General features: G+C 39.9%; 1 protein-coding gene across 3 annotated transcripts in view; it reads left to right on the plus strand.

The window, feature by feature from the left end:
* The window catches only part of BEND2 (BEN domain containing 2), a 55710-nt gene that overhangs the window by 23931 nt on the left and 17372 nt on the right, over nt 1–14407 (plus strand). For 2 of the 3 annotated variants that reach the window (XM_009197276.3, XM_009197277.3), the window contains exons 7-10: nt 526–630; nt 2213–2338; nt 3313–3420; nt 13970–14110. In XM_009197276.3, the coding sequence (XP_009195540.1) occupies nt 526–630; nt 2213–2338; nt 3313–3420; nt 13970–14110 (480 nt within the window). The remainder of the gene's footprint in view (nt 1–525; nt 631–2212; nt 2339–3312; nt 3421–13969; nt 14111–14407) is intronic. The other variant, XM_017954342.3, reaches the window with a different exon arrangement.

Below are 14407 nucleotides of genomic sequence, written 5' to 3' on the forward strand. Positions count from 1 at the left end.
ACAGTTTTTTTTTTTTTTTTTAAACCATTCACCTATTGAAAGACATCTGGTTTTTTCTTTCAATTTTTGGATATTACAAGTAAAGCCACTTTGAACATTCATGTACTGTGTACTGGTTTTTGGGTGAATATAAGTTTTCATTTCTCTGTCATGAATACCAAGAGAACAATTGCTGAGTCGTATGGTACTAGCATGTTTAGTTTTATAAGAAACTGCCAAATAGTTTCCCAGAGAGGCTGTACTATTGTTTATTTCCAACAGCAATGTATGAGTGATCCAGTTTCTCCATATCTGTATTTCTGATCTTTCTATCATTCTTTCTTCTTTCCGGATACTCCAAGATTTCTTCTCTTGTAGTATCTTTTCTGTTTGAAGGTTTTCCTATAGCCATTTTTAAAGGGTAAATCTGCGAGGGACAAATTCCTTTAATTTTCCGTTTTGTGAGAATGTTTTTATTTTCCCTTCTTTCCTGAAGGACAATTTCACCCAGTATAAAATTCATAGTTGAGAGTTCTTTTCTTTCAGTACTTGAAAAAGTTATAGAAATGCCAGAAACAGCAGGAACTAACGTAAAAAACAATACTCAGACAGAGAATTACCCAACTTCATCAGGAAGGGGCCATAGCCAAGGTAACGCCTCTTTATCGCTCTCCATTCCTCCCAAGTTTGGTGAATTTGAAATTATACATGTTATTAGTAGCACTGTTTAATCTACATCCATCAAAGTCCTTAATGTAAAACTAGCGGTAGATTTTTTTAAACTAAACTTTTAATTTTGTGGTCATTTAAGATATACAGGTAGTTGTAAGAAACAATGCAGAGAAATACCCCTTCCACTTTACCTATTCCTCCCAACAATAACATCTTGCAAAACTGTAACAGAACATCACAACCAGAATATTGACATTGATATTATCCACACATCTTATTGAGATCTCCCACTTAATTGTGTTAAATTGTTTGTGTGCATTTAGTTCTACCCAGTTTTGTCACATGAGTAGGTTTGATTCCCACTGCCATGATCAAGATACACATTTCCATGATTACCAAGATGCCTCATTTTACTCTTTCTTTTTTCTTTTCTTTTCTCTTTTCTTTTCTTTTCTTTTCTTTTCTTTTCTTTTGAGACAGAGTCTCAAAAATCTCCATCTGTCACCCAGGCTGGAGTGCAGTGGTGCAGTCTCAGCTCACTGCAACCTCCACCTCCTGGGTTCAAGCGATTATCGTGCCTCAGCCTCCCAAGTTCCTGGGATTACAGGCATGTGCCACCACGCCAAGGTAATTTTTGTATTTTTTGGTAGAGACGAGGTTTCACTGTGTTGGCCAGGCTGGTCTTGAACTCCTGGCCTCAAGTGATCTGCCTGCTTCGGCCTCCCAAAGTGCTGGGATTACAGGCATGAACCACTGCACCCAACTCTGGCTTTTTTTTTTTTTTTTTATAGTTTTTGTAGAGATGGGATTTCACCGTGTTGCCCAGGCTTGCCTCCAACTCCTGGCACCAAGTGATCCACCTGCCTTGGCCTCCTAAAGTGCTGGGATTACAGGCGTGAGCCACCACGCCCGGCCCATCTTGCTCTTTTATAACCACACCTGCCTCAGTACATAATTCCCCGAATATTCATCTGACTGGCTGGATGTATGAGTGGTCCTTAGTTTTTATTGTGGACACTATTCCATGGTATGGATGTTTCACAGTTGGCTTATTCATCCATTGGAAGATATTGCGGCTGTTTCTAGTTTTTGACTATTACAAGTAAAGTTGCAATGGCCACTGATGTACAGATTTTTGTATAAACATAAGTTTTGATTTTTCTTGGATAAATGTCCAAGAGTAAAAAGGCTTGGTTGTGTAGTAATTGCATGTTTAGTTTTATAAGAAACTGCCAAATGGTGTTCCAGAGAGACTGTATCATTTTACGTTCTCTCCAATTATGTATGAATGATCCGGTTTCTCCGCATGCATATTTCCCCTGCTTTCATTGTTTTTTCTTCCTTTTTGATGCTCCAAGATTTGCTTTTTCATCATTCTTTTCTGTTTGAAGATTTTCCTTTAGCCATTCTTTAAGTGTATGTCAGCTAGTGGCAAACACTTTAGTTTTCCCTCGTGTGAGAATGTCTTTATCTTCTCTATATTTGAAGGACACTTTTGCCTGATGTAGAATTCATGATTGAAATGTATTGTCTTTCAATATTTGAAATATTTTATTTATAGAAACATTGGGAAAAGCACGAACCAGCTCAGTAAAGAGGTCTGTGAAAACAAATTACCGACCTTTATTAGAAAACAACAGTCGCCAGAATGTTTCCTCATTATTTCACAGCGTCCCTTGCAATTTCGGTGAGTTTGAAATGATACTTGCTATATGCAGCACTATTTAATCTAGATTGATTGGCATCCGTAGTGCAAGATATTGGTAGCTTTTTCTAATTAAAGTTTTTATTTTCAGAAAAATTTAGCTACACATGCAGTTTTAATAAATAATACAGAGAAATCTGTGTTTCCATTACCACTTTTCCCCAAAAGTAACATCTTGCAAAACTATAAGAAATTATCACAAACAGGATGTTGACGTGATACCTTCTGCAGATATTATTGAGATGTCCCCAGTTTTACTTGTATTTATTTATGTGCATGTGTATGTATGTGTTTTAGTTCAGTTTTTATCATATGTCTAATTAGGTTCATGTATCCTCTACCACAGGCAAGCCCCCAAATGGTTCCTTCTTTTTTGTTGCTGAGTACTATTCCATGGTGTAGATGTACTGTGGTTTGTTTATCTTTTCAGGTATTGAAAGACATCTAGGTTGTTTCCTGGTTTTGGCTATTAGAAGTAAAGCTGCTATAAACACTCATACACCATATAGGTTTTGTGTGAACACAAGTTTTCATTTCTCTGAGATACTGCCCAAGAGTGCAGTTGCTGGGTCCTATGATAATGGTATGTTTAGTTTTATAAAATACTGCCAAGTTGTTTTCCAGAGTGTACAATTTTCTACCCCCACCAGCAACGTGTGAGTGACCTAGTTTCTCCATGCCCATATTTCTGCTCTTTGTGTTGTTCTTTCTTCCTTCCTGATGCTGCAAGATTCCTTCCTTAATCATATCCTTTCAGTTTGAAGATCTTCCTTTAGTTGTTCTTTAAGGGTAAGTCAGCCAGTGACCACTTTTTAAAGTTTTTCTTTGTCTAAGAATGTCTTTGTTTTTCTTTTATTCCCGAAGGATAGTTTCTCCTGATACAAAAAACATGGTTGAGATTTCTTGTCTTTCAGCACTAGAAAATGTTTTACATATTGAAATGTTGTTCAAAACAGAATCTGGCCCACAAATGAATTCTGGGACAATGAGTTACTCAACTGTAATGCAAAATAGCTGTGACCAAGATGATGCTTCAGCATCTGCCTGCCTCACTCCCAATTTTGGTGAGTTTGAAATGATATGTGTTACAAGTAGCACTCTTTAATCTGGATTGAAAGAATACAGAGAGATCTTGTGTACCTTTACCCAGTTTCCCCCAATAGTACTGTTTTACAAAAATATAGTAAAATATCACAACTAGGGTTTTGACGTTGATACAATCACCAGATCTATTCAGATGTCCTCAGCTTTTCATGTATTCATTTGTATGTGTGTGAGTACGCATGTGTGTGTGTGTGTGTGTGTGTGTGTGTGTGTGAGAGAGAGAGAGAGAGAGAGAGAGAGTGTATCCAGTTGTCTGGAATTTTATGACATCTGCGTTCAGTCATAAATAAACCTAACTGTATCTAGTCATGATACAGAACTGTCCCATGACTTCCAGGGACTCTCTTACTGATTTTTTATAACCATATCTACTCCTTCATGTCATTCCCTCCCTGGCCTCATCTTTATCCCATACAACTACTAGTATATTCTCCCTTTTTATAATTTTGTCATTGTAAGAATGGACTGATACACCATTGGTTTGATAAATGGACTGATATACCATTTAACCTTTTGAGATTGCATTTTTCCACATAGCATAATTCCCTGGAGATTCATACAAGTTTTTGTGTATATTAGAAATTCCTTCCTTTTTATTGCTGAGTACTATTTCATGGTATGGATTTATCATGGCTTGTCACCCACTGAAGGACATCTAGATTGTTGTTTTTGGTTATTACAAGTAAAGCAGGTATGAGAACCAGAGTACAGGTTTTTGTGTGAACATAATGTTTTTCATTTTTCTGTGATAAATGCCTGAGTACAATTAACTGCTGGGTGGTATAGTAATTGCATGTATAGTGTAATAAGAAACTGTCAACGATTTCCAGAGTGGCTGTGCCATTTTACATTCCCATCAGCAGTGTATGAGTGATTCAGTTTCTCTGCATTCTTACCAGCATTTAGTATGTTTGCTTTTTTTTTTTTTGAGATGGAGTCTCGCTCTGTCACCCAGGCTGGAGTGCAGTGGTGCGATCTTGGCTCACTGCAACCTCTGTCTTCTGAGTTCAAGCTATTCTCCTGCCTCAGCCTCCCGAGTAGCTGGGACTATAGGCATGTGCCACCATGCCTGGCTAATTTTTTTGTATTTTTTAAGTAGAGACGGGGTTTCACTAGCGAGGATGGTCTCGATCTCCTGACCTCATGATCTGCCCACCACTTAGCCATTCTGATATGTATATGGTAATATTTAATTGAGGGTTTAATATGCATTGGCCTTTCGAAATGATGTACGGCTCTTCATGTGCTAATTTTCTATCTGCATATCCTCCTCTTTGAAATATCTATTCTTGTCTTACAGTAATGTTTGCTTTTATATGCTTACATTTTGAGAGTTACTTAATTGAAATGATCATACAATTTTTGTTCTTCATTCTGTTCACATGATGTATCACATTGATTGATTTGTGTATGTTGAACCATTGTTGAATCCCTGGGATTAATCCCATTTGGTCATGATGAATGATCTTTTTGAGACAGTCTCTATCACCCAGACTGGAGTGCAGTGACATGATCATGGCTCACTGCCACCTCGACACCCCCAGGCTCAAATGGTCCTCCCAACTCAGCCTCCCAAGTAGCTGGGACTACAGGGATGGACAACCATGCCTGGCTAATTTTTAAATTTTTTTTGTAGAGACAAAGTCTTGCTATATTGCCTAGGCTGGTCTCAATCTCCTGGGCTCAAGCAGTCTTCCCGCCTCGGCCTCCCAAAGTACTAGGATTGTAGGCATGAGACCCCATGGCCATCCATGAATGATTTTTTTTTTTTTTTTTTTTTTTTTGAGGTGGTCTGCATCTGTAGGCTGGAGTGCAGTGGCGGATCTCAGCTCACTGCAAGCTCAGCCTCCGGGTTCATGCCTTCTCCGGCCTCAGCCTCGAGTAGCTGGGACTGAAGCCCGCCATCTCGCTGACTATTTTGTATTTCTTAGTAGAGGCGGGGTTTCACTGTGTTACGCCAGGATGGTCTCGATCTCCTGACCTGTGATCCGCCCATCTCGGCCTCCCAAAGTGCTGGGATTACAGGCTTGAGCCGCAGCCCGGCCCATGAATGATTTTTATTTTTATTTTTGAGATGGAGTCTCTTTCTGTCACCCAGGCTGGAGTGTGGTGGCACAATCTTGGCCCACTGCAACCTCTGCCTGCCGGGTTCAGGTAATTCTTCTGCCTCAGCCTCCTGAGTAACTGTGACTACAGGTGTGCGCCACCATGCCTGGCCATTTTTTTTGTATTTTTAGTAGAGACGGGGTTTCACCATGCTGGCCAGGCTGGCCTCGAACTCCTGACCTCGTGATCCCCTGCCTTGGCCTCCCAAAGTGCTAGGATTACAGGCATGAGCCACTGCACCCGGCTGATCTTTTTAATGTATTGTTGAATTCCGTTTCCTAGTATTTTGTTGAGGGTTTTTGTATCAGTATTTATCAGAGATATTGGCCTGTGGTTTTCTTTTTTTGATGTGTCTTTGTCTAGCTTTGGTATCAGGGTAGTACTGACCTTGTACAATGAGTTTTGAAGTATTCCTTCCTCCTCTATTTTTGGGAATAGTTTGAGTAGGATTGGTATTAATTCTCTAAATATTTGGTAGAATTCAGCAGTGAAGCCATTGGGTCTTGAGCTTTTCTTTACTGGGAGAATTCTGTTATGGCTTCAGTCTCATTACTTGTTATTTATCTGTTCAGGTTTTGGATTTCTTCATGGTTCAAACTTGATAGGTGTATGTGTCTAGGAATTTATACATTTCCTCTAGATTTTCCAGTTTGTTGGCATGCAGTTGCTCATGGTAGCTGCTAATAATCCCTTTGAATTTCTGCGGTATCAGTTGTAATGTCTCTTTTTAAATCTCTGGTTTTATTTATTTGAATCTTGTCTCTTTCTTAGTTAGTCTGGCTTAAAGGTTTGCCAATTTTATATGTCTTCTCAGAAAAGCAACTTTTTCTTTCATTTCATCTTTTGTATTTTCTTCATTTTAAATTCTTTTGCTTCTGCTCTGATCTTTATTATTATTTTCTTCTATTAATTATGGGCATGGTTTGCTCTTCCTTCCCTAGTTCTTTAAGATACATCATTAGGTTATTTATTTGAAGTTTTTCTTCTTTTTTGATGTAGGCACTTTTAGCTATAAATTTCTCTCTTAGTACTGCTTTTGCTCTATCCCATAGGTTTTGGTATGCTGTGTTTCCATTACCATTTGTTTCAAGATTTTTTTTTCAATTTCCCTCTTAATTTCTTCATTGACCATTCATTTACCATTGACCACTGATCATTTAAGAACATATTATTTAATTTTCATGTATAGTTTCCTAAATTCCCCATTACTGATTTCTGGCTTTATTCCATTGTAGTCAGAGAAGATGCTTGAAATTGAATAATTTTTCAATTCTTTTGAATATTTTCAGACTTATTTTGTGACAACATATGGTCAATCCTTGAGAATGATTCATGTGCTGAGGAGAAATATTAATAGGTATTTACAGAACACCTGCAGAATATACATTTAATATATCTGCGAAATGTTCATATCTATTAGATCCATTTGGTCTATAGTACAGATTAAATCTGATATTTCTTTGTTGATATTCTGTCTGAATGATCTGTCCAGTGCTGAAAGTGAGGTGTTGAAGTCTCCAGCTATTATTGTATTGTGGCCTATCTCTCTCTTTAGCTCTAATAATATTTGCTTTATATATGTGGGTGCACCAGTGTTGGGTGCATAGAAATTTACAATTGTTATATCCTTTTGCTGAATTGACCACTTAATCATTATGTAATGGTCTCCTTTGTCTCTTCTTACAGCTTTTTGTCTTGAAATCTATTTTGTTTGATATAAGTACAGGTACTCCTACTCTTTTTTGGTTTCCATTGGCATGGAATATCTTTTTCCATCCCTTTATTTTCAGCGTATCTTTACAGATGAAGTGTGCTTCTTGTACACAACAGATCATTGTTTCTTGCTTTTTTTTATCCATTCGGCCACTCTATCTTTTGATTGGAGAGTTTAGTCCACTTACATTCAATTTTTTTTATTGGTAAGTTGAGACTTTTTCCTGCCATTTTGTTATTTGTTCTCTGGTTGTTTTTTGGTCTTCTCTTCCTTCCTTCTTTCCTTCCTTCCTGTCTTCCTTTTAGTGATGGTAATTTTTTTCTGGTGGCACGATTTAATTTCTTGTTTTATTTTTTTATGTCTCCATTGTATCTTTTTTTTTTTCCAGACAGGGTCTTGCTCTGTTGCCCAGGCTGGAGTGCAGTGGCACGATCTTGACTCACTGTACCCTTGACTTCCCAGGCTCAAGAGATCTTCCCACCTCAGCCTCCAAAGTAGCTTGGACTACAGGCACGTGCCACCACACCCAGATACCTTTTTGTATTTCTTGTAGTGATGGGGTTTTGTCATGTTTCCTAGGCTGAACTTTTCTTGAACTCCTAGGCTCAAGTGATCCTCCCACCTCGGCCTCCCAAAGTGCTGGAATTATGGGCATGAACCACCATGCCCAGCCCCATCGTATGTTTTTTGCTTTGAGGTTACCATGAGGTTTGCAAATACTCTTAATAACCCATTATTTTAAACTAATGACAACTTAACACTGATTGCATAAACCAACCAACAAGCAAAAAGAAAACTAATGAAAACTACACTTTAACTTAATTTCCCTTTTTAACTTTTTGTTTTCTCTGTATGTCTTATTGTACTGTCTATGTCTTTTTTTTTTTTTTCTTTTTTCTTTTTTTTCCGACGGAGTTTCCCTCTTTTCACCCAGGCTGGAGTGCAGTGGGGTGATCTTGGCTCACTGCAGCCTCTGCCTCCCGGGTTCAAGCAATTCTCCTGCCCCAGCCTCCTGAGTAGCAGGGATTACTGGCACCCGCCACCATGCCCGGCTACTTGTTGTATTTTTAGTAGAGTCGGGGTTTCACCATGTTGGCCAGGCTGATCTCAAACTCCTGACTTCAGGTGATCTGCCCGCCTCGGCCTCCCAAAGTGCTGGGATTACAGGTGTCAACCACTGCACCCGGCCTGTACTGTCTATGTCTTGAAAAGTTGTTGTAATTATTATTTTTGATTGGGTCATCATTTAGTCTTTCTACTTAAGAGTATTTTACACAGCACAATTGCAGTGTTATAATACTCTGTGTGTTGTTATTACTAATAAGTTTTATACCTTCAGATAATTTATTATTGGTAATTAATGTCTTTTTCTTTCAGATTGAAGAACTCTCTTTAGCATTTCTTATAGGATAGATCTGCTGTTGATGAAATCTGTCAGCTTTTGTTTGTCTGGGAAAGTCTTTATTTCTCCGTCATGCTTGAAGGATATTTTCACCAGATGTACTATTCTAGGATAAATTTTTTTTCCTTCAGCACTTTAAATATGTCATGGAACTCTCTCCTGGCCTGTAAGATTTCCACTGAAAAGTCTGCTGCCCGTCATATTAGAGGTCTTTGTATGTTGTTTGTTTCTTTTCTCTTACTGCTTTTAGTATCTTTTTGTAATCCTTGACCTTTGAGAGTTTGATTGTTAAATATCTTGAGGTAGTCTTCTTCAGGTGAAATCTGCTTGGTATTCTATAACTTTGTACTTGGATATTCTTTCTCTAAGTTTGGAAAGTTGTCTGTTATTATTATTATTTTTGAGACAGAGTCTTGCTCTGTCACCTAGGCGGGAGTGCAGTGGTGTGATCTCAGCTCACTGCAACCTCCACTTCCCGGGTTCAAGTGATTCTCGTGCCTCAGCCTCCTAAGTAGCTGGGATTAAAGGCATATGCCACCATGCCTGGCTAATTTTTTGTATTTTTAGTAGAAATGGGGCTTCATCATGTTGCCCAGGCTGGTCTTGAACTCCTGAGCTCAGGCAGTCTGCCTGCTTTGGCCTCCCAAAGTGCTAGGATTGCAGGCATGAGCCACTGCGCTTAGCAAATCTTTTTGAATAAACTTTCTACCCCGTCTTTCTCTTGATGTCCTCTTTAAGGCCAATAACTCTTAGATTTGCCTTTTTGAGGCTGTTTTCTAGATCTTGTAGACATGCTTCATTCTTTTTTCTTTTGTCTTTTTTGTATTTTCAAATAGCCTGTCTTCAAGCTCACTAATTCTTTCTTCTGCTTGATCATTTCTGCTATTGAGAGACCCTGATGCATTCTTCGGTATGTTGACCGCATTTTTCAAGTCCAGAATTCCTGCTTGATACTTTTTATTTCAATCTCTTTGTTAAATTTATCTGATAGAATTATGAATTCCTTCTTTGTGCTATCTTAAATTTCTTTGAGTTTCCTTAAAACAGCTATTTTGAATTCTGTGTTGGAAAGGTCAGATATCTCTGTTTCTCTGGGATTGGTCCCTGGTGCCTTATTTCATACATTTGGTGAGGTCATGTCTTCCTGGATGGAATTGATGCTTGTGGATGTTCGTCTGTCTGGGCATTGAAGAGTTAGATATTTATTGTTGTCTTTGCAGTCTGGGCTTACTTGTGCCATCCTTCTTGGAAAGGCTTTCCAGATATTCGAAGGGACTTGGGTGTTTTGATCTAAGTTTTTGGTCACTGAAGCCGTATCTGCGTCAGGGGGCACCCCAAGCCCAGTAATGCAGTGGCTCTTGAAGACTTGTAGAGATGCCGCCTTGGTGATCTTGGTTAAGATCCAGAAGAATTCTCTGGATTGCCAGGCAGAGACTCTTGTTCTTTTTTTGAGATGGAGTCTCACTCTGTTGCCCAGGCTGGAGTGCAGTGGCGCAATCTCAGCTCACTGCAATCTCCACCTCCCGGGTTCAAGCGATTCTCTTGCGTCAGTACTCCTGAGTAGCTGGGATTACAGGTGTGCATCACCATGCCCAGCTAATTTTTGTATTTTTAGTAGAGGCAGGGTTTCACCATGTTGGCCAGGCTGGTCTTCAACTCCTGACCTCAGGTGATCTGCCCGCCTCAGCCTCCTAAAGTGCTGGAATTACAGGAATGAGCCACTGCGCCTGGCCTCTTCCCTTACATTCTCCCAAACAAAGGAGTCTCTCTCTGTGGTGAGCTGCCTGGAGCTGGGGGAGGGGTGACACAAACAACCCTGTGGCCAACACCACTGGGACTGTGCTGGGTCAGACCTGAAGCCAGCAGAACCCTGAGTCTTGCCCAAGGCTCGCTGTAACCACTACCTGGCTACAGTGTGTGTTTGCTCAAGACCCTCGGCCTCTACAATCAGTAGGTGGTGAAGCCAGCCAGGCTTGTGTCCTTCCCTTCAGGGCAGTGAGTTCCCCTCAGCCCTGGGCAGGTCCAGAGATGCCAATCAGAAACCGGGACCTGGAGCTGGAGACCTCAGGAATCTACCTGGTGCTCTATTCTACTGTGGCTGAGCTGGCACCCAAGCCACAAGACAAAGTCCTTCCCACTCTTCCCTCCTATTTCTACAAGCAGAGAAGTCTCTCCTTGTGGCCACCACTGCCACAGGCCCACAGGGGGTACCGCCAGGCCACCGCTGCTGTTCACTCAGCTTATGGTGAATGCTGCCAGGCCTGGGACTCACTCTTCAGGGCAGTGGGCTCCCCTCTGGCCCAGGGTAGGCCCAGAAATGCCATCTAAGAGCCAAGGCCTGGAATCAGGGACCCCAAGAGCCCACTTGGTACCCTACCCCACTGTGGCTGAGCTGGGACCTAAGCTGATTTTGGATTTCTTATTAAGGTGCTTTTTTTGTGTCGATAGTTGTTAAATTTGGTGTTCTTGTGGGGAGAACAGTCGGTGGAGGCTTCTATTTAGCTATCTTGCTCCCGAGCTGTGTCCTGTGTATTTTCAAATTTCCTTGGAGACTTCTCTTTGACATGTGGATTATTTAGGAGTTTGCTGTTTAATTTCCAAGTGTTTATAGATTTTTCTGTTGTCTGTTATTGATTTCTAGTTTGGTTCCACTGTGGTCAGAAAATATACTCTATATGATTTCAATTCTTTTAGATTTATTGAGGTTTTTTCCTCTGGCTCAGGATGTGGTCTGTCTTGGTGAATGTTCCATAGGCATTTGAAAAAAAAATGTGTATTCTGCTTTTATTAGATGGAATGTTCTATAATGAAAATCCTGTTGGTTGGTTGTGTGTTACTCAGGTCTTCTCTGTCCTTGCTGATGTTCTGTCTGGTTGTTCTTTTTTTTTTTTTTTTTTTTTTTTGAGACAGAGTCTCGCTCTGTCACTCAGGCTGGAGTGCAGTGACTTGATCTTGGCTCACTGCAACCCCTGCCTCCTGGGTTCAAGCGATTCTTGGGCCTCAGCCTCCTGAGTAACTGGAACTATAGGCATGTGCCACCATGCCTGGCTAATTTTTGTATTTTTAGTAGAGACGGGGTTTCACCATGTTGGCCAGGCTGGTCCCTGACTCCTGACCTCCAGGTGATCTGCCCATCTCAGCCTCTCAAAGTGCTGGGATTATAGGCATGAGCCCCCCGTGCCTGGCCTCTGTCTGGTTGTTCTGTCAGTTGCTGAGAGGTGTTTTGAGGTCCTCAGTATAACTGTGGGTTTGTCTATTTTGCCTTTCTACTCTTTCAGTTTTTGCTTTATATATTTTGAGACACTTTTGATTGGTGCGAACATATTGAGGATCATTATATTTTCCTGGGGGTTAACCCTTTTATTGTTACGTAGTGTTCTTATTTGTCTCTGGTAACTTTCTTTGCTCTGAAGTCTGTTTATTTTATCTGATATCAATATAGCCACTCTGCTTTCTTTTTTTTGGATTAATATTTGCATGGTGCATTAGTCCATTTTCGTACTGCTATAAAGAAGTACCTGAGACTGGGTAATTTATGAAGAAAAGATGTTTAATTGACTCACAGTTCCACAGCCTTAACAGGAAGCATGACTGGGAGATCTCAGGAAACTTAAAGTTATGGCAGAAGGTGAAGGGGAAGCAAGCACCTTCTTCACATGGTGGCAGGAGAGAGCAAAGGGGGAAGTGCCACACACTTTTAAACCATCAGATCTCGTGAGAACTCATTCACTCTCATGAGAACAGCAAGGGGGAAATCCGCCCACATTATCCAGTCACTTCCCACCAGGCCCCTCCTCCAATTTGACATGAAGTTTAGGCAGGGATACAAATCCAAACCATATCACATGGTAATTTTTCATTCTTTTACTTTTAACCTACTTATGTTATTGAATTTGTAGAGTTTCTAATAAAGAGCATACAGGTGGGTCTTGTTTTTCTTTTTTTGTTTTCATTTACACTACCTGGCAATCGAGGGTTTTGTTTTTTATGTACTTTGTCAATTGCTGCCACTTAATTGGTATGTTTAGATTATTTGCATTTAACGTAATTATTGATACAGGGTTTAAGCCCTTCCATTTTATTATTTTTCTGTTTATTTTCTGTTTCTCATTCTCCTTTTCTTTTTCTTGCCTTCCTGTGAGTTACTTGAACATTTTAAGCATTCCATGTTGATTTGTTTGTTTTTGAGTATATTGCTTTGTGCAGTTTTCCTAGTGGTTGCTCTGAGTGTTACTGTATACATATGTGACTTATCACTGCCTGTTGGAATCAGCATTTTACCACTTAGAATGAAGTGTTGAAACTTTAATTCCACTTAGGTTTCTTTTTCTCCCCACCTTTAAATATCATAGTCATAGGTATCAGATGGTGTTTTCACTTTTGTTTCAGTCATTCCATATGATTTAGAGAACTCATGATGGTTTTGTATCGCCTATTTTTCTGCTCTTTCTCTTTTCATTTTTATTGCTGAATAGTATTCTGTGGTATGGATTTACCACAGTTTCTTTAACCATTCACCTATTGAAGGACACTTGGGTTGTTTTCAGGTTTTGGCTATCACAAAGCTGCTGAGGATACTCATGTGAAGGTTTTTGTGTCAACACGAGCTCTTATTTCTCTGGGATAAATACCTAAGAGTGAAATTTCCAGCAAGTTCACTCTTAGGTGCTTAACCCTAAGAAAACCCTGCAATTAATTACTACATTTTAAATTATAATAATAATAATTACAATAATAGTAATTATAATTACAAATGTAGTAATTGTTTTCCAGTGTGGCTGTTCCATTTCTCCACATGCATCTTTCTATTCTTTCTTCGTTGCTGATGTGCCACTGTTCCTTCTATCATCATAACCTTTATGTTTAAAGATCTTCTTTTAGCCATTCTTTAAGAGTAGGTCTCCAGCTCTTTGGGAGGCTGAGCCAGGCAGATCACTTGAGGTCAGGAGTTCAAGACCAGCCTGGCCAACATGGCGAAAACCCATGTCTATTAAAAATACAAAAATTAGCCAGGTGTGGTGGTGGGTGCCTGTAATTCCAGCTACTCGGAAGGCTGAGGCATGAGAATTGCTTGAACCCAGTGGGCGGAGGTTGTAGTAAGCCGAGATCATGCCATTGCACTGCAGCCTGGGCAAGAGTCTAAAAAAAAAAAAAAAAAAAAAAAAAGTAGGTCTGCTGGCAACAAATATTTTTAGTTTTCTTTTGTCTGAGAGTGTATTTCCCCTCTGTACCTGAAAAATAGTTTTGCTGGATATAGAATTGTCAGTTGAGAGTTCTTTTCTTTCAGCACTGTTACCTCTGAACATTTTGGTAAAAGTAGATACCAACACGGAAAACAGCCTCAACACAATGAATCGCTCAACTTTATTGAACAGTGACAGTGGCCAGGATTCTTCCTCATCACCTGTCTGTATCCCTCCCAAGTATGGTGAGTTTGAAATGACACACATTATAAGTGGCACTATTTGAGCTACATTCTTCCACTTACTTGATGCAAGACAGTGAAAGCTGTGTGTTTCCTGTTTTGAGGACAGGTTTTAGGTGATATTCAGAACCATGACTAACATTTATTGAGTGCATATTACATGCAAGGCACTGTGCTAAACAATTGACATGCCTCTTCTCCACTTATACCCATAATGACCCCATGGTGTTGGCACTTTTATTATCCCCATCCCCAAGGTCACAGAGCTGGTGAGTAGGACTTGAGCTCTGCCCCAGCTTT

This window comes from Papio anubis, chromosome X, assembly GCF_008728515.1.
Source record: "Papio anubis isolate 15944 chromosome X, Panubis1.0, whole genome shotgun sequence".
In the NCBI taxonomy this organism is placed as follows: domain Eukaryota; kingdom Metazoa; phylum Chordata; class Mammalia; order Primates; family Cercopithecidae; genus Papio; species Papio anubis.